The sequence below is a fragment of the Eutrigla gurnardus genome (genome assembly GCF_963514095.1).
Source record: "Eutrigla gurnardus genome assembly, chromosome: 11".
Taxonomy (NCBI): Eukaryota; Metazoa; Chordata; class Actinopteri; order Perciformes; family Triglidae; genus Eutrigla; species Eutrigla gurnardus.
In genome coordinates this window covers 23,448,127-23,473,269 of record NC_139925.1, presented here as the reverse complement: position 1 = coordinate 23,473,269, position 25,143 = coordinate 23,448,127, and the positions used below count along the sequence as shown (strand labels likewise).

Genomic DNA, 25,143 nt, shown 5'->3' with positions numbered 1-25,143 from the left:
TGGCGCTGATGGACAGGTAACAGCCAGTGCAATAACAAACATGACAGCACTCCTACCTGCTGATTAAGTGTTTTTATACTGAGATGAAATTTGTACATTTTGTTTCTTTAGTTGATCAATATAGTGATCAAAATGTGTTAATTTCTATGTTACAACTATTGGCGTTTTATGGCAAATCTGACCTTTGACCCTTCCTCTGCAGTTTTAACCCCCTCTCTGTGGGACTGCAATTTTGTGTGTTCCCAGCATTCAAACTTATCCTACACTCTGTGAAAATGGAATATTTAGGATCCTTATTTCACATCTCTGAGATAGTCTTGGCAATATTTTCCACCACAAAACCCCCTGCTCTATGTGTCAGGAGATACCTTCTGTTCTCTAACTGTTGCAATATGACCCCACAAATATGAATACAAATGAATTGAATTAAATCGAAGGCTGTGAGTTTAACGGTGGACCAGCAGCCTTTCAACACGATGTAGAATTAGACTCATTGAATGACTTGAAAACAACTAATGACATGCATTAACAAATTCTCTTTGCTTCTACAATGCAAACTGTCAGATATGACGTCCATGAGGTAGATATCACCGTGAAAATGACTTCTTAATCCGCTCCACACCAGCGGGTGGCGGTAACTCACCTAAAACATCAGGAAGAGGATTCTACGTCATCAAAAGAAGACGTGATAAATGCTGCCTTCATGTGCTGCACGGAAGATCCTATATCGTACCTTGTGAAATCGGAATACAGAGTCCAATCATGCTCAGGTGATTTGTTGTCGGGACGGGAAAAGGTTGCATCTAGGGAAAATCCTTTTTTTATTCCATTATGCACATGCTAGAGGAGGAAATGGATGCAACAAAACGCAAACGGCACAATTATGTACATAAGTAACAGCTAATTCTTGTTGTAGTTAAAATAAAGAATTACACACCATCCATTACTGAATCCTTCCTCTTGTAGTTTCTAGTTACCACAACACGGGAACTCGGTTATCAAAGTCCTCTCGTTATTACGATTTGAGGGGGCGTTCATGTATAATTTCCGACTCGGCAACTCCTATTTCCCACAATTCCAAATGCAACATAAAGGCGGCATGGCGCACTCTGTACACACAGAAGTTGGTGAATATTTAACGGCGTTGTAGAGTAACACAGAGGAGGAACTCTAGGCTGTATGTATCCCACCATTAGTTAGTGCACCTGCTGCTACCAAGAAGACAATATATAACATTATACCGTTTTAGAGTGAGACACTAGCTAACTGTCTCTGTGGTCCACACCTCTCAACAGTGTGTTAGCTTGTTAGCCGTCTTTACAATGTGCCAGGTGGATGAAGACTACAGCGACCTGCTGCAGCGCCACCAGGTGCCCAGGTACCTTATTAGTATTGTATATCGTTATTGTGTATGCTATATTGCAAATGTACATAGTTTAGGTAGTGTATGCTATATTGCTATATCTTTGAAAGTGACCAACTATCAATAACGTTTCCATTTAGTCCATCATGTCACGTGACATGTCAGGCTGTGATGAAGTCTGCTAACTTTCTCCACTCTCCGGGGAATCTGCTCACATTAAGGCCCTTCAAACATGATGTTACATCAGCCAGCTAGAAATCATTGGCATGTATTCTCTATCCAAACTTTAAAATACCTCTGAAACCAGAGATGCTCACAGCAAATGTGTCTCATCGGGAAATGTAGTGAGTGAGCAGAGTTACTAACTAGTGTACAGAGCTTTCACCTGAAGATCTGAAATGACTACAGGATTGTTAAAAAGCAACTCTCTCTGCTGTCTCCATGGCATCGTCATGTTGCACCCATCAGTCAGACTTGCACATCAGGGAGAGCCACTTCTCTCACATGTTAACAAGTACGTAACTATATTATCCCGATAATCATCACAATGTGCTGAAACTCTGAAAATGGTGAAGAAACTATCATTTGTATTGCATCACAGATAACACACAACCTAATTAATCTTTAGTGAAAGACAATCATCCTACTGTGTAATCATTTAATTCAATTGTATTCCTAGTTTATCAGTGCAACACTCACCCTACACTACCATACGCACACTGAGAGTTGCTTGTTGTTAAACCAGGCCTCGCAGTAAGGGTTGCCATGGCAACCACTATGAGAAATTGGCAACCAAATCCTTGTCAACCATTATTTAACAAAACAGGGACAGCAGTGAATGTGGAGAGTCTTCAGAAACAACGACCACCGGCTGTCTGCCATCATCAACATGGCAGCAGACCAAACACATATCTATATAGACCAGATTGTTGCAGTATATGACGGCACATTTTTGTCTTTAAGATATGAATCCATGCACATGTCTGTTCTTCCTCCATTTGTTAGTGTTTCCAAGAAATGTGTGAAATGCAAAGAGGCGACTGCAGCTGTGGTGATCAGAGCGAGTGACACTTTCTGCAGGTGAGACACCTTTTAGTCCCTCCAGGATTCTGCGGCCTAAAATGCCAGATTTTGCAGCAGCTATTTTTCAAAGTTGAGGTAAAAGTTGTGATGTTTTAGGGCTTTATTTTTTCAAAAACATTGCATGAGCAAGATAATTTATGAAATTAGTTGCAACTGTTTTTAGTGTTCTATGTAACCTGACCAAAACATTTCAAAAATATGCTTTATTTCAGTTACAATAACAAATCTGTTCAAGTACTTGCCAAAATAATAATGTGCAATCCAGGAATGCTCCTCCATTGATTCTATTTCTGCTGAGGAAACTTTGAATTGCAGGGTGGCTTTTAGAATGTAGACCCATTTCTGAAGAAGTAAATGGAGCGGATGATGTTGAACTCAGAGGTCCTGTCTTAACATGTGATCGTTTCTGTCTGTCAGAGGATGTTTCAGAGAATACTTCATTCATAAGTTCAGAGCCATGCTGGGAAAAAACCGTGTCATTTTCCCTGGAGAGAAGGTAAACTGAGTCAGCTTTATTCTCTCAGTAATAACTCATGTTTTTACTAAATGATGATTAATTTCCTGACTGTGCTGTTCTCTGGTTGTAGGTGCTGCTGGCTGTATCTGGGGGTCCTTCTTCCTGCTCGATGCTCAGTCAAGTCCAAGAGGTTCACTAGTTTCTCTTTCAGTTTTAGTAGCATTTATCAAAGTGAATTTAGTTTTGTTAGATGTTGGTTCTGTTAGACCCCTATGTTGGTTCTATTAGACCCTCTATGTTGGTTCTGTTAGACCCCCTATGTTGGTTCTATTAGACCCCCTATGTTGGTTCTGTTAGACCTCTATGTTGGTTCTATTAGACCCTCTATGTTGGTTCTATTAGACCCCCTATGTTGGTTCTGTTAGACCCCTATGTTGGTTCTATTAGACCCCCTATGTTGGTTCTGTTAGACCCCCTATGTTGGTTCTATTAGACCCCCTATGTTGGTTCTGTTAGACCTCTATGTTGGTTCTATTAGACCCCCTATGTTGGTTCTGTTAGACCCCCTATGTTGGTTCTGTTAGACCCCTATGTTGGTTCTATTAGACCCCCTATGTTGGTTCTATTAGACCCCCTATGTTGGTTCTATTAGACCCCCTATGTTGGTTCTGTTAGACCCCTATGTTGGTTCTATTAGACCCCCTATGTTGGTTCTGTTAGACCCCCTATGTTGGTTCTGTTAGACCCCTATGTTGGTTCTATTAGACCCCCTATGTTGGTTCTATTAGACCCCCTATGTTGGTTCTGTTAGACCCCTATGTTTGTTCTGTTAGACACCTATGTTGGTTCTATTAGACCCCCTATGTTGGTTCTATTAGACCCCCTATGTTGGTTCTGTTAGACCCCTATGTTGGTTCTATTAGACCCCCTATGTTGGTTCTATTAGACCCCCTATGTTTGTTCTGTTAAGACACCTATGTTGGTTCTGTTAGACCCCTATGTTGGTTCTATTAGACCCCCTATGTTGGTTCTATTAGACCCCCTATGTTGGTTCTATTAGACCCCCTATGTTTGTTCTGTTAGACCCCTATGTTGGTTCTATTAGACCCCCTATGTTGGTTCTATTAGACCCCCTATGTTGGTTCTGTTAGACCCCCTATGTTGGTTCTGTTAGACCCCCTATGTTGGTTCTATTAGACCCCCTATGTTGGTTCTGTTAGACCCCTATGTTGGTTCTATTAGACCCCCTATGTTGGTTCTGTTAGACCCCTATGTTGGTTCTATTAGACCCCCTATGTTGGTTCTGTTAGACACCTTTCTGTGTTTTTTGTTAGCAGCCTCCTCTTTAAAGACACTTATGTGGTTCTGAACCCACCAGAGAGGTATTTGGTTGGAGGTACTGGTTTTAGGACTCATTCCTGCAGACCTCTATGAGTACTTTTTAACGAGCCGGATCCTGGCCCTGATCCTGACTTTCAATGATTGAAATGTATATTCGATGTGTAAAGATTCTGTATGACCCACCTTGTTTCCTTTGTCTTGATGTTATGAATGCAACTTAAAGACTTCTTCCTCTTCCTCTCAGGGTTTGAGTCAGAATGCTCACAAGAAGCTCAGGTTCTTACCTGGCATCGTCTTCATTGACGGTAAATTAACCTGCATGTGTCATCGTAGATGATGTTCCTGTATGTCAGGAGGACTGTGGTGATTTTGACAGTGATTGTGTGTGTTGGCTCCTGCAGAAGGAGGTGCTGTCGGTCAGTCTGTGGAGGACAGACGGAGGACGGTGGCTGAGCTTCGGGATGTGTTCAAGGCTACTGGTTTCCCCTTCTACATGGTGTCTCTGGAGCAGGTCTGATAAAACATAACGGTCTGTTTCACCACACGTCAATCAAGTGACCCTTGACCCTGTCGACCCTGTCGACCCTGTCGTCCTGATATTGCTGAATCAGAAATGGAGGAAATAAATGTTGTCTCCATTGTCTGTGGTCCAGAGACCAGACCAGAATATGTGGAGAAACCAGAGACTGTCTGTGGTCCAAACAACAAGGTCTCTGCTGTATTTATGTCTAGATGACCTTATTTGGAGTGTTGATGGAGCAGCTACAATGTTAGCATAGCCTAGCACCCATCAACCAGACTCCATTCAGAAAACCAGCGTTTTAAAAGTTGTTATCTTGTGTTCCTGCAGACAGACCTAACAAAGCATGACTTCACACTTTTTACTGATCACCATCATTATGTAGTTATTTCAGCATCCTTTTTATCCATTCATGCTATTAAATCACAGCTTAATAGTTTATTTTGGGTTCATCCAGCCGACGTGAGTGACTTGCTAGATCCAGTGAATCCAGCTTTGTGAAATCCACCGAGCACCTCTGGATGATGTCAGGAACTCAGCAATAGTCTTGATTTCAGCCATGATTAATGAAACCATGTTGCCTTCTAGAGGCAACAGAAAAACCAGCCTCAACCTGATAAAATGTTTTCCTGAACATGTCCTCCAACCGTCTCCCAGGTCCTGGACCTTCCCAGCTCAGTTGTGAGGCCGTCGCCTTCAGTGCCACCAGCGGGTGCCTACAAAGCAGCCGTGGATCACTTCATTCAGAACGACAGCAGAGCGTGCTTGACTCAGCGTGGACAGGAGGAAACGAAGCTACCTGATGTCCAGGAGTCCCACACACAGTTACTGCAGCAGCTCATTGACTCTGCTAACACACCTACGGCCAGAGACAACCTCCTCAACACACTAAGGTCAGACACCGAGGCTCACAGCTGACTCCATTCTGTCTGAACGGTGCTTCTGGAATGAGCTTAACCACAGATAATAATACACCACCGTTATTTAATTTCATTGATTTTGTTCTTGCTGTGAATCATTTTCATAGAGATTATTTGTTCTGTCCTGAAATAAACCACCAAGTGTTTTGATACCAATGGGAGGACCAGACAGAACAATGGTCAGGGTTCTGAGATAGTATGATGACACATGATGGTGATGATTCAAATAAAGTTCAGTCTTTTTTATTCAATTCTATTTCATTTATAATATCATATCACAAAAAAACAACAAAAGTTATCACTGGACACTTTCCACATATAGCAGGACTAGCACACGCTCTTCAAAGTCCCAACATCACCAGGAGCAAGAGCTACAGCACCACCTAGTGGAGAGAATATTTTAGGCAGCAATGTGTCTTCTCCTCCAAGGCAACACCTGCTGGTGCACACAGCTCGGACTGAAGGCTACACTAAAGTGATGCTGGGAGATAACTGCACCAGACTGGCTGTCAAACTGGTCTCCAGTATATCACTGGGCAGAGGAGCTCAGCTGGCTCAGGACACGGTGAGTACAGATCATAGACACATCCAGAGTTAATTTAGTTAAATGATGTTAGAGATATGTATTCAGATCATAGACACATCCAGAGTTAATTTAGTTAAAAGATGTTAGAGATATGTGTTCAGATCATAGACACATCCAGAGTGTATTTAGTTATATGTTGTTAGATATGTGTTCAGGTCATAGACACATCCAGAGTTAATTTAGTTAAATTATGTTAGATGTGTTCAGATCATAGACACATCCAGAGTTAATTTAGTTATATGTTGTTAGATATTTGTTCAGGTCATAGACACATCCAGAGTGTATTTAGTTATATGCTGTTAGATATTTGTTCAGGTCATAGACACATCCAGAGTTAATTTAGTTATATGTTGTTAGATATTTGTTCAGATCATAGACACATCCAGAGTTAATTTAGTTATATGCTGTTAGATATTTGTTCAGGTCATAGACACATCCAGAGTTAATTTAGTTATAAGGTTGTTAGATATTTGTTCAGGTCATAGACACATCCAGAGTGTATTTAGTTATGTTGTTAGATATGTGTTCAGATCATAGACACATCCAGAGTTAATTTAGTTAAATTATGTTAGATGTTTTCAGGTCATAGACACATCCAGAGTGTATTTAGTTAAATTATGTTAGATGTTTTCAGGTCATAGACACATCCAGAGTGTCTTCTTTTCTTTGCAATGTTTCAGACTCTAACTTCTGTTAATATTCTATTACTGTGTGTGAACAGGGTTTCTCAGACTCCAGATACGGTGACATCATACTAGTGAGACCAATGAGGGACTACTCTGCTAAAGAAGTAGCTTTCTACAACCACATATTCAACGTGCCGTCTGTGTTCATACCAAGTCTGGACACCAAGGTGAGATGGAGCTACAGCAGTATTTGTAATTTAACAATGACACTGATGATGTCACCATACTAGAATTATGACTTCAATAATTTCTTAAAGCTCAAGTTACTGATCAGACTGTAAACAATGAGCGGCTCAGAAACAGGAAGTCTTGGTCCAGATATCTGCTGGATACACCAGATCCACAGAAAACCAGAATCTGGATCCCAGAGGGTCACATCATCAGACTGATGGATGATGAGTTCAGAGACTTTTAGCTTCCCCAAATACTCATGTTTGCTCCCAGCTTGATATTCTGAAACTGAACAGTTGGATATACGTAAAGGTTGGCATTTAGATGTTTGTGTTCCATAACGTTCAGTTTGTTTGTGTCCACAGACAAACAAGTCCAGCATCCAGCATCTGACAGAGAGCTTCATCACCAAACTCCAGGCAGACTTCCCCTCTACGGTCAGCACCATCTACAGGTCAGCAGGAGCTAGCAGTACACCGTTCACCAGCAGGGGTCAGACCAGTACACGCTGTCCTACAGAGTACACGCTGTCCTACAGAGTACACGCTGTCATACAGAGTACACGCTGTCCTACAGAGTACACGCTGTCCTACAGAGTACACACTGCCCTACAGAGTACACACTGCCCTACAGAGTACACACTGCCCTACAGAGTACACGCTGTCCTACAGAGTACACGCTGTCTTACAGAGTACACGCTGTCCTACAGAGTACACGCTGTCCTACAGAGTACACGCTGTCATACAGAGTACACGCTGTCCTTCAGAGTACACGCTGTCCTTCAGAGTACACGCTGTCCTTCAGAGTACACACTGCCCTACAGAGTACACACTGCCCTACAGAGTACACGCTGTCCTTCAGAGTACACACCGCCCTACAGAGTACACACTGCCCTACAGAGTACACGCTGTCCTACAGAGTACACACTGTCTTACAGAGTACACGCTGCCCTACAGAGTACTCGCTGTCCTACAGAGTACACACTGCCCTACAGAGTACTCGCTGTCCTACAGAGTACACACTGCCCTACAGAGTACACGCTGTCCTACAGAGTACACGCTGTCTTACAGAGTACACGCTGTGATAGAGAGTACACGCAGTGATACATAGTACAAGCTGTGATACATAGTTCTGTTCAAGTACACACTGATACACAACCACCTGATGATGAATGCTGTACATGTAGTAAATGATATGTAATACAGCCTGCTGTTTCTGTTTGTTAGTGAGATATAATCTGTCCCTCCATGGTGTTAAGGAAATACTACCGTGTCTGTAGGACCAGTTAGAACTACAAATACCATCTCTGTCAGTCCCCCATGGTTTTAATAAAACACTACTGTGTCTGGACCAGTTAGAGCCGCGCAACACAACTTTAGTGCTCCATGGTGTTCATAAGATACTGCTGTTTCTGTAACAGTGTTAGTCCTATATGATGTTAATGAAACGTGTGTCTGTAGACCAGCAGGAACCACACAAACTATCCATGTCTGTCCTCCATGGTGATTATAAAAGACTAGTGTGTTTGTGTAGGACCAGTGAGAAGCTGCAGGTAGCCTGTCAGACCTCCGCTACATCCGACTACTGTGACAGATGTCTCCTCTGTATGTCCACTCTGGACACTGTTGGTGGTGAGTCCTGTTTCACAAGTTATACCACAAACTTTCCTGACTTGAAAACACATATTTTATATTGTCAAACATAATATGTGTAATTCATGGTACGATTCAATTGTGAATTGTCATTGAAGTCTGAAATAAGGTGCCATGAGAGACACAGGAAGGGGCGGGACTTAGCCTCTCTATAGACAATACAGAAAATTCAAGAATTATGAAGCCGACATGACAGAAAACCTTCATGACTTTGTCCTCCTTTCTTTTAGACGATGCTTCGGCCTTCAGGGCCACGCTGATCTCAGAGAAACTCTCTGAGTCAAAACATCCAGGAACCACAAGTGATGAGACCCCAAGACCAGACCCAGGTACAGTTTACTGTCAGGGTTCGGTATACAGTTCAGACTAGACCCAGGTACATTAAAGCTCAGCTGGTCACAAATATAATACTGGTGTTGTATTATTGTTTCACTGCTGTAACGTAGGAACCTGTTCCAGCTCAGGTGCCGTGATCAACCTGCCTCTCTAGTCCTGCAGGACAGTAAAAGTCCTCAACACTTCTCAGGTGTTGATATCAGCTTCCTGTGTTACAGAATCAACTGCTCCCACTGGACAGGGCTGCTCCTCTGGTGAAGGAGGGGATTGTGGGAAAGCAGCCGGAGGTGGAGGCTGCTGTTCATCTGCCAAGTAAGTGATATCAATCTCATTTGTATTAATCTAAGGGGGATTTATTCCAATCAATTACATTTTATTTATATAGCCCCATATCACAAATCTGCCCCAGAGGGCTTTACAATCTGTACAGTGTATGACATCCCCTGACCCCGTGACCTTCCATCGACTACAGAAAAGTCCCTAAAAAAGCCTTTGAAGCAGCCGAGGAGGGATCCCTCTCCGAGAGTGGAATACACAACAAAAAGACAACATAGTCCATCCACACAGACAGAAAGGATGCCTGTAATGAGAGCAGTAACAGTAATGGCAGATAAAACGAGTAGAACATGATTTCCACTAAAGATAAGCAGTGGCTATAATACAATAATAATAATAATACTGGAGCAGAAATACTGGCATAGTAAGGAATAGAAATTTGACTAAGTAATTATAGCAGCAGTATTTATTTATTTATAAGATGTATTAATCAAATCAGGATCACACATTAAGGTTTTTAACACACAAGTCAAACATGGTTGAAGATGAAACAAGCCTGTGAACATCGACACTCCCTGACACACAGAGTCCTTATGTGTCCTGTATTTTCTGTGTTGTGTGAATTGTAACATTTGTGTCTTGTTCCTTACTTTGCCTGTGTGACCAAGGAAACATAATACGTTCTTACTAACTTCTCCAGAGGAGCAATGTAAATCCTCCTGACTGGAAACATTCCACACACACTAAAAACAATCTATTCTAGACTGATAAATAACACCACAGGGGAGAGGACTAATGTATTTATTTAAATAAAAACAAAAACAACCTAATCACAGATGTTGTCATCGAAGGTCAACATGTGAGACAGATGTTCTGGATCAGGACTCTTCTTATTTAATTTTCCCAGCTTGTTAGCGAGCTGACATCAACAGGATGACCTCCTTCTGATTGTCCCCTCTCCTCCTTTATGTCATGATTATGTTTTGAGGTGTAAACATGCACTAAATCCTCCTTCCTGATTCCTGTTGTTGTTGTTGTTGTGTTCCAGACCGCCAGAGAAGACCAACCTGAAGAGCCTGTTGTGTTACAGCTGTCGGCTGACCGTCAAAGACATGGTGAGTGAAACCAAGTCAGGGGGGAGAGAGACCCTGGAAACACATCCGACATACTGTATTTGACCAACAATCAATTTGCTGACCAGAACGAGGAAGGCTTGCTGAATGGATTTCATGATTTCCAAATAAAATACGAAATCCATGTGTTGTTTCATATAGTTTGTTGTCCCGTGTTTCCAAAGCAGCAGCATTGAATTGAATTTGACTGGTTTTCCTACTCTTTTGTCCTCCTAGTCGTCGGTGGATGGTCTCCCTCTCTACATCCTGTCTGAGGCTCAGAGGAGGCTACACAGGTGAACAAACACCGGACCAGTTCTGAGTCTCATTAGTCTCTAGAACTGTACAGTGGTGCTCAGTTATGAAAATGAAAGCTGGTCATGTGGGTATGACTAACTACTGCAACAACCACATCAACATCATGACATCATCACAAATATATTAAAACAAGACGGATCAGAAAGCAAATCCCCAGTGAAACAGAAGCGGTGTACAAGAGGATAATAATTCATATCTTCATATTTGATTGGACCATTAAAAAGTGGGCGGGCTTTTGATGGATGGATGGATGTTGAAACTAGTTGTATTAGCTGAAGTAAGCACACAACATATGACTGGACTATATCAAATATAAAAAATGAACTGTTCACTCAGTGAACAATATTACTGTGGATATGATCTCCATTTTTCTTTTTATGTAATGTTGCCTTAACGTTGTGTTGTCCTGCAGGTCTCAGATGAGAGAGCAGATCAGTGACTTTCTGTTGGATGAAGCTGATGAAGACGTTTAGAGGAAGAAGCTCAGTGTTCACCAGCAGCAGGCCACTCTGAAGGAACCTCAAGACAACACATGTTCACTCCTTTCAGTCGCCATTCCACATTAGGAATGTGTTTACGGTTTTACGTGTTCAATGATTGATTATACTGCAGCATAAACGCTGAGTCATGCTGCGACTTCCAAAGAAACGCAACCGAATGTCTGAACGAACCAGAGGATGTGTATTAATCCTGTTTATAATCAAATGTTAAAGGTCCCATATTGTAGTTAGACCAGAATTATCATCAAAAAAAGAAATCTCACAAAGTATGAAAACACACAGATATTTATTAAATGCATCTTCCTGTCCTGCACTCCTCTCTGTTTTTACCAGCTGATCTCTGTGTGAACAGTTTTGTTCAATCGTTTTGTTTAATGGTTTCAAGGTCGTAGCCTGATGGATTCTATCCCAGCATGCATTGGGTGGCGTGAAGACTCTCAAAGGTGTGACAGCTGATGTTAATGGCAGCAGGAAGATGCTGGACGGATGAATGTTTCAAGGTTGTATTCTTAGACTCAACATCATACTTTCCAGGTTCATGCCTGTCTCTATTCTGAAGGTTTTTACAGAGGGGTTTGATCATCTGTCATACAGAGCCTCATTTATAGAACATTTTATTAATGAAAACATGAAGAAAATGTTTGTATATTTATGGTTGTTGACAGTATTTTTGCATTTATGGTGTGATACAAAGAGATATCCAACAACAACTCTATGATCTAATGTTCTTGTGTAAATATAAGTGGAGCTTTTTTATCATTGGACGTTTAGTCCTGGAGAAATAAAATACCTCACCTACAGTAGTGGATTAAGGTTGTTAACTTCTTCTGGCTGTTGTGTTTGTAATTGCTTTTTATGCCCCAGGAGACTTTTTATTTGTTTATATATATGTGTACATATATTATATAATATAATATATTTATAATATAATATAAATATTCTGGTGCATCCACTTAATAAAATGAAGGCAACTTTTTCTTTGGCCTTTCTCTACAGATGGATAAACAGATGCACCAGTTTTATTGAGTTGTTTTTAACATTGAGACAACTAATACTTCAATGGTGTATATACAGGTCAACATATAGTTAACCAACCATTTATTAACAATGGGAAAGAGCCCACAACGCTCATGGTGTTACTCACTCTTAATAACTGTGTAATGGTGATATTAATTTAGAACATACACTAGGTGAGGATAAAAATCTTATTGTTTTCCTTCATTGCCTCTCCATTTTCTCTTGACTGACATGTAGTGTGAAATAGTAGACTTATAATGGATTAATATTCCTTAGCTTCTTACCTTTAACTGAGACCAGACATAGTAAGCTTTATGGTTGAGGAGCTGGTCCTGATCCAATCTGGGTGTGTTGTTTTAGGCGTTTTCACTGGAGGATGGAGCTGAAGACATTCAGGGTGTTCTGGTTAACTGGCTGTTTCCATAGATGTTGCTGTTTATGACTTAAAATCATCTCTCATCAGACCGTTATCTGACGAAGGTGATGAACTATTTTTTGAATGTTCACATGCTGCCTGATTTTTGTTCTCCTTACATAAAGACTTTTCTATCATAAATCACAATGCAAGGAATTTGACAGTCAAAATATTATTACCCAATATAGGAAACAAATCTCAATGTTATTAAATACTAAACTCTGGTGGCAGGCTACCTCTATGGACGACCACTAATGCAGTTTTTTCTGATTGCTCAGTGACAGTGGACAGACTGGAGTTGTGTCTCTCAAATGATTCAAACTGTAAAGATGACGTGTGTAACTCCTGTATTGGTGTTGATGGCAGTGTTTTTTCCTCAGTGTGTTCTGAGTGACCGTGTGTCGTCTCCATGACGATGGTTCACAGTGTTTCGCTGCACTGAGCCTGTTGGAGACGTGTGTGCAGAGTTGTGTTGTTTGGAGTGAGTTCTGCAGCTGATGACTTTTACATGTGGCCGCCGTCGTTTAACAGTCAGAAAAAAACCTCTAAATGACTGCAATAACACTTTAAAGAGAACATTTTATTTTTAGGGCTAAAAAACATCCTCACTTGCCCCATGGGCAGTCTCATGTTTCCTCCTTCAAGCTCAGGTCCTCTACCAGAAGCCGGGGCGGGTTCTGGGACTGCTGTTCCTGGGTCTGATGTCTTCTGGACAGAGATCTGGGATGCTGGTCCTGGACTCTGGTGGAGCCACTTTCTCAATTTGGGGGGGTTACAGCCATGAGTGCTCCACCAGGCCGAGTCCAGGAACAACATCCCAGATCTCTCTCCAGAACAGAGCAGACCCAGGAACAGCTGAAATAATGCCCTGACCCCTCAGACTCCTCATCCTCTGGCAGAGGACCTGAGCTTGAAGGAGGAAAACACTTTTTTTAAATGCATCAATGTATAAGGAGCGGTAGGACTTGAACACCCACAAAGCAACGCGCGCAGAGGGGTTTTGTTCAGCGTTAATCTGACAACCAAGTGGATCGAGTGTTTCATATCCTCCCTGAGTTTGTAGATCAGTGTTTCATTCAGTTCATCCTCACAGCTACACCGCTAACACGAGCTAACGGCTAACACGAGCTAACGCTCCCGTGTTTACTTCTCCCGCGTGTGTCCTGCAGCCTCCGGGGACGAGGGATGCTCTTTTACGAGAAGTAACGTTGGGTAGAATAACCACCATGTTTGTTCGTACATTCACACTGCTGTCCGGCTAACGGACCGGCCTGCAGCCACCTGGACCGGTTGGGCATCTCCCTGTATGTCTGTCGACACCAGCAGGTCCTCTCTCCAGCTCCATGATGGCGATGTTCCGGAGCTTCGTCTCGGCGAGCAGCCAGCAGCAGCAGCCCGGCAGCGGCGCAGGCTCGCCGGCGGCTGAAGGCGTCGAGAGCCAGTTCTCTTGTCCCATCTGCCTGGAGGTGTACCACAAGCCCGTCAGCATCGCCAGCTGCGCTCACACGTAAAGTAGCCGCTTGTTGTTGTGGTGCGTCTTGTTGTTGTGTGTACAGTAACGTGAAGGGGCTTCTTTAACCAAGCTGACCTGCTCACTTCGCACCGCCGTGTTGTCGACGTGTTGAAGCTCAGCGTGTAAACGGTCAGTAAACGGTCAGTCAGCGTGTAAACGGTCAGTCAGCGTGTAAACGGTCAGTAAACGGTCAGTAAACGGTCAGTCCGCGAGGCTGTCACCACGTTTCATTGATCCATCACCGGACGTTTCAGTGGACGACTGATTGGCAATTTGAGGGTTGGTTCATCAGACAGAAGTTGTACAACGTGACATGTAACTCATATTGCACATTTAATGGATTCACATAACAATGGCGGCTTATTGTGGATAAAAAATAATATTGGGTGACATATCGTTAGATTGTTTTCTTTTAATGACCAACATCGACCCGAATCATTTAGCTTGGCTTGGTAGTTTGTGTGTATCTGTTTTAATCAATCATTAATAATTAGATATACAGCAGTTATGTCTACAAACTACAGTCAGATCGATGATAAAGTACTTGTACAAATATTGAATGCTACAGATATGACTACCTTTTATTCCACTTTTAACATGTTGTCCTGCTGACTGTTGTCTGCTGCTCCAGGTTCTGTGGCGAGTGTCTTCAGCCATGTCTCCAGGTGACGTCGCCCCTCTGTCCTCTCTGTCGAGTGCCCTTTGACCCCAAGAAAGTGGAGCGCTGCTCCACTGTGGAGAAGCAGCTGGCCTCATACAAAGCGCCTTGCAGGGGCTGTAACAAGAAGGTAGACATACTAATGTTCATTATTCATGTTATTATTTGGTATTTAAATAAATCATCATGTTTTGTCAGATCCTTAGAATGATGTTATGTCAGTTAGATCTTCTCTATAGATGAGTAAAACTAATCAGGTGAACACTGTTGTTGTTGTATTGTTGTTTTTGATCTACAATGCTTCTGTGTGTGTTTTCAGGTGTCTCTGGTGAAGATGAGGTCCCACATTACTTCCTGTTCTAAAGTGCAGGAACAAATAGCCAACTGTCCTAAGTTTGTCCCTGTTGTGCCCACGTCCCAGCCTATACCAAGGTACGCAATTTGACCACGTTTCCATGCAGCGCTGACTCCCAGCATGCAAACACCAATGCATGTTCAATGTAGCATTCTGCAGTTGAGAAAAAACCCAAATCTCTTTTGTGCAATTCATTCAATGAGTCAAAGCCATAGAGGATCTGCCCAAGCCTGTCAGAGCTGCAGGAATGAGTCAGAATGTCCACACTTCCTGTTCCCTTGCCTCCAAGTCTGTATGTTTTCTGAATGTGTTTTTGGTTCAATGTCTGAAATATTGTGTTGAACACAAGCTGAATATTGTGGAAAGTTTAGTTCCACAATATAAAATATGTCAGAAAGTATCCCTAAATTTGAAATGAGCAAACGTCATGGCTGGAACACACACTCTGCCTTTAGTCATGTGACCATGGTGTCCTTTTTAACTTTAGATTCATGCTTAAAAAATGACGGTGTTCATTTGTGAAGATGTTCTTGGTGAACAAAACATGTAAGTGTCATTAAAGTTTCTCTGCCCGGGAGATTATTTTTGCAATAAACCAAAATTGTCTGTTTGTGGAGAGAACCAGTGTGATGGTCACTTCCTCTATTGGAACTGCAAGTTGTTGTATTTAAACAAACGATAAGTGTGTTCTTGGTTAAAATGTCAACACACATATGAGTAGATACTCATTTATCTTCTATGGACAGCAGACAATATATATACATACGTATATATATATATATATATATATATATATATATATATATACAGGACCTGTCCCTCTATAACTGTTTGAGACATGCACATTTTTCAGTGACTCTATGGTTCAAGTCCCTGACACCTTTCAAGCACTCTGAGATTCACTGAATGAAAAGTGCACTTCAAATACAAATTATTATGATAATGATTATTATGATTATTATTGTTGTTGTTGTTGTTGTTGTTATTATTCTCCATGGAAAGCATGGCCAGTACATTAAGACCATCTTGTGACATTGTGTTCCTGAGGAAGGTCTAGATTCTCTTCAGTGTTGAGTACACACCGTTCAGCTGAATCTGAACGGTGTGTACTCACTTTGCTTGTTAAAAAAAAAAATATATATATATATATATATATATATATATATATATATATATATTAAGTAATTTTTAAAAAGTTTTATTCAATCAAGGGCTTTTGATTCTTCTTCATGTGGGACAGAGGGGGTGGCACCCTAGCGCCCTCTACTGACCAGCAGCCAGTGATATTCACCTCTAGTTGATGTGCGTTGTACATGAAGCTTCCACCAGTCTGATGATCTGTCTCCTCATGTCCTCCTCCTTGTGCAGCAATATTCCAAACCGGTCCACATTTGTGTGTCCGTTCTGTGGGGCAAGAAACCTGGACCAGCAGGAGCTGGTGAAGCACTGTATGGACAACCACCGTAATGACCCTAATAAAGTGGTAAGATTACATTCTTTACAATCAAACCTCCAATGGTCTGACTTGCTGTCCCTCTGAGTCCCAGCTGCCATACGATGAGACTATCCGTCAGCAGACACATCCTACTGTAGTAGTTTGTATGAATTCATGAGGTGGCAGACCATTATGTTTCAACAGTAGTCCAAACCCTGCTGCTGTGTTCATGTCCTACTTGACTTCAACGATGTGTCGGTGTGTCCAGGTGTGTCCGGTGTGTTCGGCCATGCCGTGGGGAGACCCCAGCTATAAGAGCTCCAACTTCCTACAGCATCTCCTCCACAGACACAAGTTCTCTTATGACACCTTTGTTGTAAGTATGTTTCCTGCCTCCCCACCAGAAACAGTCCGGTTTGTTGGAGCTTTTGTTTACATGTATGAAGCTACAGTCAGCCAGGTTATAGTCTGACCCAGCAACTCAAAATACAGCATTCAAACAACCTGAAGTCCAACATCACGGCGTCTGTGGATGGCTAGTTTGGACCTGTTCCCGTTTAGCTGTACAAGTACAGGATCTCCTGCCACAAAGCTTTCACTGTTTCCAGTCAGATTATTAGAGGCTCTATGTATCTGAATGGTCTTGTAGAAAGTCCTCTTTATGAATACATGCCTCTCTTATGGACCTGGGATCCCTACAACCATTAAGCCCACCGTCACTAGCCTAGGAGTAAAACATGTACAAGGATTTTAACTCTGTTATCAATCCTACTTTTATTTCTACCTGTTTGGACCCCTGTAATGCGCCATATGGAGTTAACCCGCCCTTCCTGTTATGTCTACCGTTACTCCAAAATGTTGCTGCACATCTCTTAACTGGCACCCACAAGCATGAACATTCCCCCCACCCTGACCTCCCTCCACCGGCTCCCTGTTCATTTTAGGATCCATTTTAAGATTGTATTGTTTGTTTTTAAATCTCTTAATGGATAAGCTCCTCAATACATCTCTGACCTCCTGGATGTCTACACCCCCTCGAGGTCTCTGAGGTCCTCTGAGCAGTAACTAGTAGTGGTTGTCTTTTTGTCAGGACTACAGCATCGATGAAGAAGCAGCACTGCAGGCAGCTCTGGCTCTCTCTCTGGCTGAGAACTGACAACAATCACACCACAACCATCTAGTCACCGTTGGCACCAACCAACCATCACGGCCGTCACCCTGGTGACCCCTCAGCTTCACAGAGTCCCTACCAAGGTTCACATCAGAGTCCAGCCAGCTCTGGATCTGCTCATAACCGTACTTCCTTGGTTTTGTTTCCCCTGGTGTAGCAGGACTACGCTGCAAACCAAAGTTTGGATGCGTCTTCACTGCTTGATTTGAGTTGATGATCTGAAGACAACATAGGGTTGTGGGCTTGGATCCGCCGACTGTAAAAACACCTTCAGTTCACCACCACAGCATGAAGGCTGCCTCCATGGAAACGTGTGAGTGGAAATAACCTGAAGCCTGTTGACTCTTAAACCCTCCTGAATGCTGATTTTCACTGTGAGTAAATGATTCTGCAGGTCTACAGTGAACAGGTCTGAACAGTTCACTGTACTGTTTTTGATGAGTGAACAGTAGCATTCGCTAGCACACAAAGGTAGAAAAACTGAAACGAATGAACAAATAAATCAACAGTTCGGTGTGTTATATATTTATATATATATATATATATATATATATATATATATATATATATATAAAGCGTTGATCCTGCTGCTCAGATCTGATGGAAGACTGAGCTGCTCAGTGTGGTCGCATGGAAACACCTGCAGCTGCTGTTGTGAACATGACCTCTTCACTAGCTCAGAGGTACATGCTGCCAAAACATCACGCACATTAGGCTATAGGCTGCAGAGCACCAGGTCCTCCTTCATCAGACCCCGTCTGGTCTCGAGCCTGGAGGAGGAAGTGACGTCTGTAATACCTAAACCAGAGATGAAGATCATGTGCTATTTCTTTTGAATAGGCCACCAATAACACAGAGGTAAACAATAAAACCTTAATATTTCAATATAACTGTTATTTATAAAGTTATGTAACGTAGCGTCCAATAGCCAGTACCTTACTATGTGACCTGATAGTGTATTAAATATACACTCAGTAGGCTACTGTATTTATTAACAATGAGTGCCTAAAAATAATATATTGCACAATATAATGGGAAGTAAACCTTTATTGATAAGGAAGCTGTTCCACTTTAACAGGTGATAACTGAGTCCAGCATGGCTGCTCTGCTGGTGATTAAAAAAAAACTAAGGTAAAATAAGTTTGTTACATTAAATGAGTACGTTTGTTCCATAACTGGCATAAGTTAAGTACAAAAGTTGCATCACAAAACTCACCGTTGACTTCTCCTCGCCTCATTGGTAGAGACAGCCAGTAAACATCTTAACTAATCAGCAGTCTTTGCTGTTTACTAAATGTTGATAAATTGGTATGTTAGTCATAATTCAGATGTCTCAACAACAAATGGAAGCTTGCCAGGTATCGTATCCCTCCCTTTCCATCTGAGGTCTGAAGACAGCACACCTCAAGAGACGACAACAGTCCGATCATGACATCCACAGAATGTCAGCGGTTCCAGTAACAGCCATCGGCAGCCAATCACCCTAATGTCAGACACACTCTGTTGAATATTTGCACTTATCAACATTATGTTTCTACCACATTGACCAGGATGTTAGTTTGAATCGTACTGCTGTCTGCTTCTTCAACTCTTACTATGATTCATATTTTATGATCCACAGGTCAAGATAGACCAGTATACAAAGATATATTTTTGGAAAAATGTCCACTTGAAACCATCCATCCATCCATTGTCTTCCGCTTATCCGGGGCCGGGTCGCGTGAAATTATAATCAGACATGATCATCAGTTATGTGACTTGACAGTGGAGTTGATTTCCACAGAAACATGTAAAGGACTAATGGACTCTGCTGTAGTCTAACAGGAGATGGCGCTCTTCTTCCGGACATGCCGAGCAGCAATAGACCAACACACATATACAAATATTGAAGAAAGTTGTTGAGTAATGTTTCCAAAGAAGGATATTTTCTTCATTTGCACTTTAATTCATTCAGTTTTTTAAATAATCGTTAGAATCTTAACTCTTGTTTAATGACCTGCAATTAAATGTAATTGCAGAATGAGTTTTGTTAAAAATGATCAACATTTTGTTAATGTCAGGGGCTTGAAGTTATTTATATAGTTTTGTTTGTGCGACAACATTAGACGTTAACTTACTTAGTATTTAAATGGGCAGCATGTGCCATCTTTTTCTCTCAATAATGTTTTTGTGGTCAAACTCATGTGAATCCACCTCATCAAGGTCCAGTCTAAAGGATCAGTTCTACAAAGGCCAGAGAGTTCCCTTGTTTATTCATAGTAGATGAAGTAGGTTAAAAATACTTTGCATTGACAATGATGTAGATTTAGATTCTTTAAAATTAGGTTAAATTATGTTCAACAACATGTTTGTTTACATTTCAGACATGCCTGAAGCCCAATATCACAAATCAGTCTAACCAGCATTCCACACCGTCTGTCCTCAGAGTCTCCAGATAAAAAACATACCAGGGAAAAGACAGAAAGCTCAGGCAGAGGGACAGAGGATTACGGATCCCCTGCCTGGACTGACAGGAAATAGAAAACCAACAAAATAAAATTTAAATATTGACATTCATTATGATAAAACATTCACATCGAATGTCAACTCATGGAAAAAGTGTTTCCAAGTTCTAAATAATCATTGCTCCATCTGAAACTGTTACAACAACTTAAACACAGCTTTATCTCAAAGTTTGTTTCCAATGAAAGTCGAATTAAAGGTTTGTTCAAACTGAACATGTTTGTTTTTCTTCACATTCTTTTTTATTATTTATTAGGTTGCCATAAGCTGTAGGTAGTTGGATCAGTCTGCATGGCAGCACTGTTTGTGTGATAATTTTGCCCTATCTGATGTCAGATTTATCACACTATCTCCTACAAAATCACATTCTCATATAGCTACACTGCATCCTTGCTTCCAGGGAAACGTATTTTCTTTCAGAATATGTGCGCATTTTAAATATTTATATTAAATGGCCCGATTCATGAAATTCAAAACACGCGCGGCTCTCACTGGTCGCTGATGGAGCGTTTTTACGCAGGGATTTTTATTCTCCAATCAATCACTAAATTGGCCCGAGATTTTGGCTCAGAAAATACATTTTCATGAGTTCAAATGATCTCATCAGCCAGAACAGCTGCCTAACAATACTTTTTGTTAGTTCAAGTACACAACTATGCAGTCCAGAAGACATCTTTTAAACTCCTCTAATAAACCCGGTTTTTATCTCACAGGCTTGACACCACTTATCAAACAAATGAGTCTTTTCTCACGCAAACTCAATGTACATCTGGATGGCACCTGTCTATATGCCTCGGGGGCCAACTCATATGCCTGGAGAATTGTTTTTTTAATGGTCACATAGTCCAAGCTCTGCTCTATCGACAGACTGGCACACACTTCTTGAGCTTTCCGTACCAGTTTGCATTGCAAGACCAGAACTCCTTGGGCCAATTAAGGGCAACTTCTATGCGTTCAAAAGCGCCAAAATAAGAATCTACCTCAGATTTACAAAATGACTACTATGTGTTTACTCTTATATAACCCAGTGGAAAAAGAGGCAAGGTTTTGGTGAGATACCAGTGTGGAAGTGGCAGGGGATGCTCTTTCTAGCTCTCACACAGAGATGCATAGTCTGTAACTCGAGCTCTTTATTGTGGGTCTCCAGCTCCTTGATACTGTCGGGTTCTAGATGCCCACTTATAAGAGAAGGATCTCTGTCAACAAAATAGCCAATTTCTGATAGCTATAAAATAAAGTATTTATTAAGAACTGGATAGCGAAAATATACAAATCCAAATATACTTTGCAAAGCAGAGCACACTCGCTTCAACTCGACAGACCAACAGGGGAGTTAACTGCCCAGTCTCCACAAATGTACTACCTGAATATCAAGCAGCAGGTGTGGCTTCTTCTGATGGCGGGAGTGACCTGACGTGTCCACGTCTCGTGGTCCTCATCTCCTGACATACTGACACCATTGATAGTGCCTGCTGTCAGTATGACTTACAGGCCTGTAGCTCTTTCTCTTCTCACTCTTCTTGTTGTGACAGACATTCAGGAAAAAGCTAGTTAAGCATATGAGCAAGCATTCTTCTGTTGATATGACACACATTTCCTTGTTTAGATTTTCCGAGACTTGAGGCCTGCTGAAACCTAGGGTTTAATACCTTCTCCCTCATATCACTTTAAAGGGGCCCTATTATGAAAAATCGATTTTTCCATGTTTTTCAACCCTAAAATGGGTCCCTGGGGTGTCAATAAGTTCCCACAGTATCAGAAAAGACCACCATCTCCCTGTTTCACTTTCTCAGTTTGAAAGAAATCCTCCCGATAAACGAACGGTTTGCAGAATGTCCACTAAATGACGTCAGCACCGAATTTTGCTGTGCCTTATATGGGACATCTCGGCTCATTAGAATCGCTCCACCTGTGTGGTCCCGCCCACATAATTCCCAAACCTGTTGCTGTCAGTGTGATGTACATACAAACCAGTGAACCAAAATGCCAAAATCAACGGAAAGCGAGTTGGCAGTCCAATTGCTGATATTTACTGGCATCGTCGGAGCATCTACGATGGAAATGTGCGCACACGCGTCCGTAAATGTGTGTTTGTGTGTGCGACGCACTTCACCGACAGGAGCTTTGACAACATGGGTCGCTACAGCTCAGGATATGCCTCTAACCTGGGGCTAAAGTTTGGATCAGCACCGACAGTCCGAGAGCCAACCACAGACACTGAAGCGGTAAGTTTCTAAATATTATGTAATATGCCGTGTTACAGTTTACCGTTGCTTTCTTAGCATTGGTGTGTTAGCATTGGCGTGTTGCGCCAAAGTTAGCATTGGCGTGTTGCGTTAAAAGCTTCCATTGTATTGATATTGAGGACCGTTAACGTTACGTAGTACTGCGGGGGCCCAAACCTGTAAAATAACGCTAGACATCAGTTTGCTTGGGAACGTTTTGTAGCTTGAATGCGGCAGCAAGAGCAGCTGATCTGTTTGTTTATACACGCCGATGCAAAGACGACGTCACCAAACGTTTGTTCTTGCACCGCTAACGAAGGGATTTTACGAGCTATTGGTGCGTCACCACATCAGTTATAGTGAAATAGTAACGTGTTCCACATTTCAGATGTAGTTGTAAACTCTGACTGTCTGACTGTCTGTCTGTCTGACTGTCTGTCTGCTTACAGAGCAGCAGCTCACATCAGCGTCCCACAACGAGCCACCACAGCTACTGTTGGCAGTCACCTGTCTAGGAGGACTACAGGCTCCTTACCCAAGTAAAGGTCTGTAGCCTGACATGTAGCCTACTTTAGATCAGGTTTAACAGCAACTACTAGTAGTTGTGCAGATGTGTATTTCTATTATGTGATATCATGGGTTTCATTCCTCCATACAACTCTGTTACAGCTACTGTGTCCTGCAAGGGCTTTGGTGTTGGCACAGCCATGGTTCCAGACCTGTTTCACAACCACTCCAATAAGGAGACCATCAAAGAGAGCTCGCCTGGACCCGGTAGAGGAGGAGGATACTTTGGAGGGCAGCTCTTCCTTGTCTTCAGAAGAGCTTGATATGACCCTGCAGAGTCGGCCACAAACAGTTTGCGTTTGTGTTCTGATATAACTGGGAACTTCAACTGCGGATTAATTTGACAATAAAGTCTTTACAGTAATTGTAAAATGTGTCATGGTTAATATTACTGAAGTAATGGTCAGGAAGACTGCATAATATGTTGCATAGAGGGATTTATTTTTTATAAAACACAATTGATAACCAAACAACAGCCTGCTGTATTCCTCTTACATGTAAAGCACCATAACCAGCTGTATATATATTTCATGCGTTTTGGAGAGAGAACATTCAGGCAGATGGTTCCAACCAGGATGTCCCACCATGCAAGCCTCTTCCTCCTCCAGCTGCTGCATCCGTCTTGTTACCTAGTGTGAATCATGATCATCGTCATGTTATGTGAATAATAATCTCAACAGACAACTTGGTGTAACAGACAGTAACATTACCTGTGGTGTCTCCATGCAGCAGACGTGTTCGGTGTCTGAAGGCCCACTTAGTCACCTAGATGAATATAGTACAGAATTTGAGCATTTCAACAACAAATCTTGTTAATATGGTAACCTGACTGACTTTGCTGACAAGCTGAGGTGTAAACCTCATGTTTGAATTGTGTAACAGTAAGTTTGGCACGTAATGTTGAGATGGAGCACAATCACGTTTATAAAACACAGCACACAGCCTATAATTCACAATTCAGCACATTATTCTGGAGGACGAAATGATACTGACCAAATCCTGTTGCTTGTATATCTTTATGTGTAGAGGATCAAGTTTTTAATCCCGTTAATGTGTTGTAAACAAACTGCCCGCATACAGGACGCTGTTTTCGGCGGGTTTTCATCCGTTTAATGTTACGTCCCCATTTGGAAAACATGCAACTGTGAACTGTCAACAACACGGCACTACTAACGATATGAATTGTTGCCGAAATAGCTCACAGATACGTTACTTATAGAGCGAAGAACGCAGCATGAGCGTCATTGTGGCTAGCGCTAGCTACGCTAACACACATCGAGTTACCGTCCAAAACGTTACACTGACATGTTAACTAACCATTCAGAAACGTCCTGCTGCATCCGCGGCGTAGAACTTCTACAGGAGCTGGTCCTGGTTCTGAGTCGGAGTCCGGTCGGAGTTCGGCTGGACCGCTGTTAGTTTGTAGCGTAGAACCATAACCATGGCAACAAGCTGGACGCGGAAAGCAAGGGGCGGAGAGACACAACCACTTCCTCAGTAGGAGCGGGGTCAGGGGTCATCTCATTAGCATAAGGCTACACCCCGACAGACTCACCCGTTTGAAAAAGTGGGGTAAAAAAGCTGAAAATGAGGAGTGTGATCCACTCCGAAATACATGTTCCGATTGTTTTTTCCAGTTGAGGAATTCAAAGACCAGGTTTGGAGACATCAATAACTTATATTAACTTGTGGAAAAATAGCATAATAGGGCCCCTTTAATACACAGCAATTGCAATGAAACACAATAAAATCGATAGTGCGTCCGTAACCTCCGTGTCACCTGTAGGCAGAGCTGATGCAGGTAATATACCCCTTTCCACCAACCCTTCACACAACACATGCCGCAATTCCACCTTCTGCGCGCCATCAGGTAATTTAAAGGAATACGTCCCATTTGCATTAAGCCTTGTTAGAAACCCTGTAGTAATTTTGAATGGTCGTGCATCATTTCCTCATTTTCCCCA

The 25,143-nt window shown here is 42.0% G+C and overlaps 2 protein-coding genes and 2 long non-coding RNA genes across 4 annotated transcripts; 3 read left to right on the top strand and 1 right to left on the bottom strand.

Annotated features, from left to right (window-relative positions):
- The first annotated feature begins 1,094 nt into the window (after positions 1-1,094).
- ctu2 (cytosolic thiouridylase subunit 2 homolog (S. pombe)) lies at positions 1,095-12,121 on the top strand. Its single transcript, XM_084021282.1, has 16 exons — positions 1,095-1,378; positions 2,369-2,443; positions 2,864-2,942; positions 3,034-3,093; positions 4,489-4,549; positions 4,646-4,755; positions 5,422-5,657; positions 6,114-6,249; positions 6,992-7,123; positions 7,493-7,581; positions 8,661-8,758; positions 9,010-9,108; positions 9,334-9,427; positions 10,440-10,506; positions 10,741-10,799; positions 11,234-12,121. Exons 1-16 carry the CDS (start codon positions 1,323-1,325, stop codon positions 11,292-11,294), a joined length of 1,512 nt encoding a protein of 503 aa, XP_083877408.1. The 5' UTR covers positions 1,095-1,322; the 3' UTR covers positions 11,295-12,121.
- Positions 12,122-13,826: 1,705 nt separating this feature from the next.
- On the top strand, positions 13,827-18,392 carry rnf166 (ring finger protein 166). The gene is made up of 6 exons (XM_084021150.1): positions 13,827-14,260; positions 14,898-15,054; positions 15,244-15,356; positions 16,648-16,762; positions 16,983-17,090; positions 17,805-18,392. The coding sequence occupies exons 1-6, from the start codon at positions 14,097-14,099 to the stop codon at positions 17,868-17,870; spliced, it is 723 nt and encodes a 240-aa protein (XP_083877276.1). The 5' UTR covers positions 13,827-14,096; the 3' UTR covers positions 17,871-18,392.
- A 3,890-nt stretch (positions 18,393-22,282) lies between these two features.
- On the top strand, positions 22,283-23,418 carry LOC311020778. Its single transcript, XR_014597936.1, has 3 exons — positions 22,283-22,612; positions 23,062-23,157; positions 23,282-23,418. It is a non-coding gene; the product is annotated as an uncharacterized lncRNA (long non-coding RNA).
- Positions 23,419-23,662: 244 nt separating this feature from the next.
- LOC311020780 lies at positions 23,663-24,887 on the bottom strand. Its single transcript, XR_014597938.1, has 3 exons — positions 24,497-24,887; positions 23,890-23,944; positions 23,663-23,808 (listed from the first exon to the last, which is right to left on the bottom strand). It is a non-coding gene; the product is annotated as an uncharacterized lncRNA (long non-coding RNA).
- Between the last annotated feature and the right edge of the window lie 256 nt (positions 24,888-25,143).